Source organism: Primulina tabacum, chromosome 4 (assembly GCF_025594145.1).
Source record: "Primulina tabacum isolate GXHZ01 chromosome 4, ASM2559414v2, whole genome shotgun sequence".
NCBI lineage: Eukaryota > Viridiplantae > Streptophyta > Magnoliopsida > Lamiales > Gesneriaceae > Primulina > Primulina tabacum.
In genome coordinates, this window is record NC_134553.1 from 19820453 (window position 1) to 19824655 (window position 4203).

General features: G+C 31.4%; 1 protein-coding gene across 1 annotated transcript; it reads left to right on the top strand.

Annotated features, from left to right (window-relative positions):
* The first annotated feature begins 1493 nt into the window (after positions 1 to 1493).
* Positions 1494 to 3238, top strand: LOC142543179 (photosystem I reaction center subunit XI, chloroplastic-like). Its single transcript, XM_075650272.1, has 2 exons — positions 1494 to 1692; positions 2541 to 3238. Exons 1-2 carry the CDS (start codon positions 1543 to 1545, stop codon positions 3030 to 3032), a joined length of 642 nt encoding a protein of 213 aa, XP_075506387.1. The 5' UTR covers positions 1494 to 1542; the 3' UTR covers positions 3033 to 3238.
* The last annotated feature ends 965 nt before the right edge of the window (positions 3239 to 4203 follow it).

A 4203-nucleotide genomic window follows, 5' to 3' on the forward strand; every position in this document is an offset into this window, starting at 1 on the left:
GGGAGAAAATTAAGGAGAATAAAAATAGTAGTCTTTCACCAATATACCAATAAGAGGTTTAACTTTAGCATATAGTATCGATAAAACTTACGCTGTATTATAATATTTTCATTCTATTATTAAATTTACATTGTTTATTTTCTAATTAAACTATTATTATTAATTGAATTTCAATCACAACATTAAATTAAAATATTAATCACAACATAAAAATACAATATTAATATATTATACAAGTAATTATTAATGCTTGCTTGCTTCCTTCACTGTTGGCCTTCTCATTTTTATAGATTGATTTATTTAATAAATCTATTAATAATAATAAACCCATTACATATAATTATATGTTTTACAATGAATTTTTTTTATGAAATAAGTGTTTATATAATTTTGAGAGAATTCGAAATGAGTCTTCCTAAAATATCATTTTGACCAATTGATTTTATGTACGTTTTCTTGGAACAATAATTTAAAATGGAACAATAATTTAAAAATAAAAAATATTTTTCAATCATCTCATATTTTTAATCCTCTCATATTTTTAAAATGGAACAATAAATATTGTTTCAATCCTCTCATATTTTTAAAATGGAACAATAAATATTTTTCAATCCTCTCATATTTTTATGTACGTTTTCCCCTCAATCCTCTCATATCTCTAATTTTTCAATCACCCAACCAAATAATACAAAATATTTAATAATTAACATATATTATAAATATTTATATTTTATATTTTTCATTCGAATTAAATTAATTATTAAAAATTATAAATAATAATAAAAATATACTTATATACGTGCTTACGTGGACGAGCGTCCGCGCTTTGTAAGCGCGGACTAAAGTAATTTTGCAAAATAAATTTTTTTGAATTATTTTTGAAATATTTTTTTATTTTTAATATAATTATTAAAAAAACCCATGGAACGTTTAAAATAATTACTTATTATGCCTTTGCTTTCTTTTACGTTTATCTTGTCGCACGATAAACTCAAATGTTTTGCAAAATCACTTTTAAAACGCTAAAATTATCCGTAAAACCTAAATCATCGCTCCCATAGTATGTTGTACCTATCTAAGTATGTTATCCCTTGTTAGTGTGCAATACTCTGATTGTTTTCATTAGTTAAATGAAAGAATATTAATTTCGTGATATAAATCTCTAATTTGTTCAAATTTATGAAAAAGTGTTCTTTTTATACTTTAAATATTTTTTTTAATAGTTAAATTAGACTCAGCCGACCTATCTTCTTCTTTTTTTTTTTTTGCCACCTCAGCCGACCTATCTTAAAAATATAAACTTGTAGAGACCTACTCTTCTTTGTATATCCAAATAAATTCCTTACGGACAATAAAGGAATCCCACGTATAATGTGGATAAGGGATAAGGTTACAAGTGGGCAGTACCCAATGAAAGCGTAGCAATGTCCAAATGTTTACCACAAATTTTTATGCAAAAGATATATATACTGCAATTCCGATTATATAGTTTCCACCGTCACATTTTTTATAAAATAAAATTAATTTTTTTTTTTGAGAAAAATGGCTTCAACAATGGCTGTCCAACTGAAGAGTACCACCTTTGGTACGAGGGGATTACTAGCTCCTCCCAAGGGTGTTCCGGGATCTCACTTCAGAATTTCGCCCTCCACCAAGAGATCCTTCGCCGTCAAGGCTATCCAGGCCGAAAAGGTTTGAATTCTCTGAATTTCGAGTTTTTACTCGGAATGTTGTGTTGGAATTGATTTATTTATTTATAAAATTAATTTGATTTTCTTCAACGTACCAAGTTAGTTTAGAATTGAAAGTGTGTGCATATGTTCCATATTAATTTTATTTTTTCTACTATTAATATTAGTTGATCGATTCTTGGAGCTTCTTGCTAAAAGCTAATTGAGGTAATGTTTGTGAGTATTTTGATAAAATATTTTGAAAAGTTATGTTTTTTAATTGTACATTAGTATATGTGTAAATATACATGTTAAATTTGAATAAATACTATAAGTTAACTATAATATGCAAATAAAATTTTATTGGAGAATAATTATGAACATTGTAATTAAAGTATCGATAATGTTGGAAAGTATAAAATGGAACGACAATGTATTTTAAGGAAATGGAAATGAAAGTTGTGATATAGGCTTGATTATATTTAAGAAAGACGTAAATTGTTGGGAAAATGCTAGAAACTATTAATTTTAAATTTCCCATCAAAACTCGATCATAATTGAATGTAATTAAAACTCGATCATAATTGACAAAAAATTCATATATATTTTACTATATGAAACGTAGCAAATTACAATTATTAATGTAAATAGTGGATGATGCTAATGAATATCAGAGCTTCTAGCTCACTAATATGCAATAATTAAATTCAGAAAAGTCAGAAAAAACGTAAAATATATATTTTTTATAACATACATGTAAAACTCAAATCGCCTATATATTATGCATGCTCCTAGAAATTTCATTTGTTTTTATTTCTTCTTTTTACATATACAATTTTTTTTATTTATCTCTTAGTGATTCACTTGCAGCCCACGTACCAAGTGATCCAGCCCATCAATGGGGACCCCTTCATCGGAAGCCTGGAGACCCCGATCACCTCGAGCCCATTGATAGCCTGGTATCTGTCCAACCTCCCCGCCTACCGGACGGCCGTAAGCCCGCTCCTCCGTGGTATCGAAGTGGGGCTGGCCCACGGATACCTCTTGGTCGGGCCATTCGCTGTCACGGGCCCGCTACGGAACACAGCCTATCATGGTGCAGCAGGTTCACTTGCAGCAGGTGGCCTAGTGACTATCCTTAGCATTTGCCTGACAATGTATGGGATTGCTTCATTTAAAGAAGGTGAGCCGTCAATTGCACCAACTTTGACTCTAACTGGGAGAAAGAAGGAGGCAGACAAGTTGCAGACTGCAGAGGGGTGGGCTCAGTTTAGTGGTGGATTCTTCTTTGGTGGGATTTCTGGCGTCCTTTGGGCTTATTTTCTACTCTATGTTCTTGATCTTCCTTACTTTGTGAAGTAAGTTATATGGTCTTGGATTGGACTAATCATGTTGTATATTAGAGGATTTACCATCATGATCGCTTTGATTTTATATCACATGTTATTATCTTCCATATGTTTGTGCTATGGTGATCTTGAAGAAATGTGTATTTTTTGGGCGTTTGTTGTTGGTGTACTGTTTTCTCACACCCAAGGTGCAACGAAAGTTTTAAATTTTTGTTTCGACATTCGAAACTGTCCTTGACAGTCGTATGTTTATTTAACATTCATAGGGTATTTTAGTTTCTATACCTGTGTGTATATAACGCTAGACCCAAACCAATCCGAGGTTAGAGAAGATGACTCTTCTTGTATATCCTTACGAACAGATCTTCATCCTCTTGATAATCAAATCCGGTCCACGATCAGAGACTGTGTTCCTTGCTTGGATCGCACTAGAGGAAGCCAAACGATTTGTGCATTGAGAATGGATCGTCCATGTCACATCACGAGACCGTAATTAGTCGACATCAGCAGTTGTTTTATCATCACACAATTGAAAGCAACAAGCCTCGTAGTACAATATAACCAAAAAACCAATTTATAAGTCATAATCAAATGTAAAATTGTATTTACAATGTAAATTCTAAAACGATAAAAATTATGCGGAAGCGTTTGCAACGGACAAACAATTAGAACCTAAACGAACATAAATCTATACTAAATTTGACCAAACCATCCCAAAACTGTTTATGTTCTTCTTCATCTATATGATCTTTAGGCTTATCTAGGGAGATAGGGTAAAAGTTGAGTGATATGATCATCACTCAGCAAGTGGTGATCGTTCGAGCACATACATAACAAATATATATGATTTTCGAATAAAAACATACCATGCATAACATAGTTCATATCATCAATATAGACATAAGCATATCTTTGCTTAAGCACTGAGATTCATAAACTTTCCAGGATATACTGATATCAATCTCTAATTTTTTCTCCTAGGAGAGGACGATGCCGTATAATGGTTAAAATCCCACCGCGTAAGGGCCATAAACATATCTCATATTGGGATTCAACTCATATCTAGTTGAATCATCACAGTGCCAATCGATAATCAGATCAATAAGAGGTAGAAACAGAATAACGGTGCTCGATTGAAACTTTCAAAAACGAAATAACTCATACCAAACATATTTTAAAACAAG

What these genes read in the sequence shown, in the direction of transcription:
- LOC142543179 (XM_075650272.1), top strand. Translation starts at nt 1,543, where the DNA reads ATGGCTTCAACAATGGCTGTCCAACTGAAGAGTACCACCTTTGGTACG. An exon ending in AGGCTATCCAGGCCGAAAAG is followed by an intron (nt 1,693 to 2,540) that starts GTTTGAATTCTC and finishes ATTCACTTGCAG; the next exon opens with CCCACGTACCAAGTGATCCA.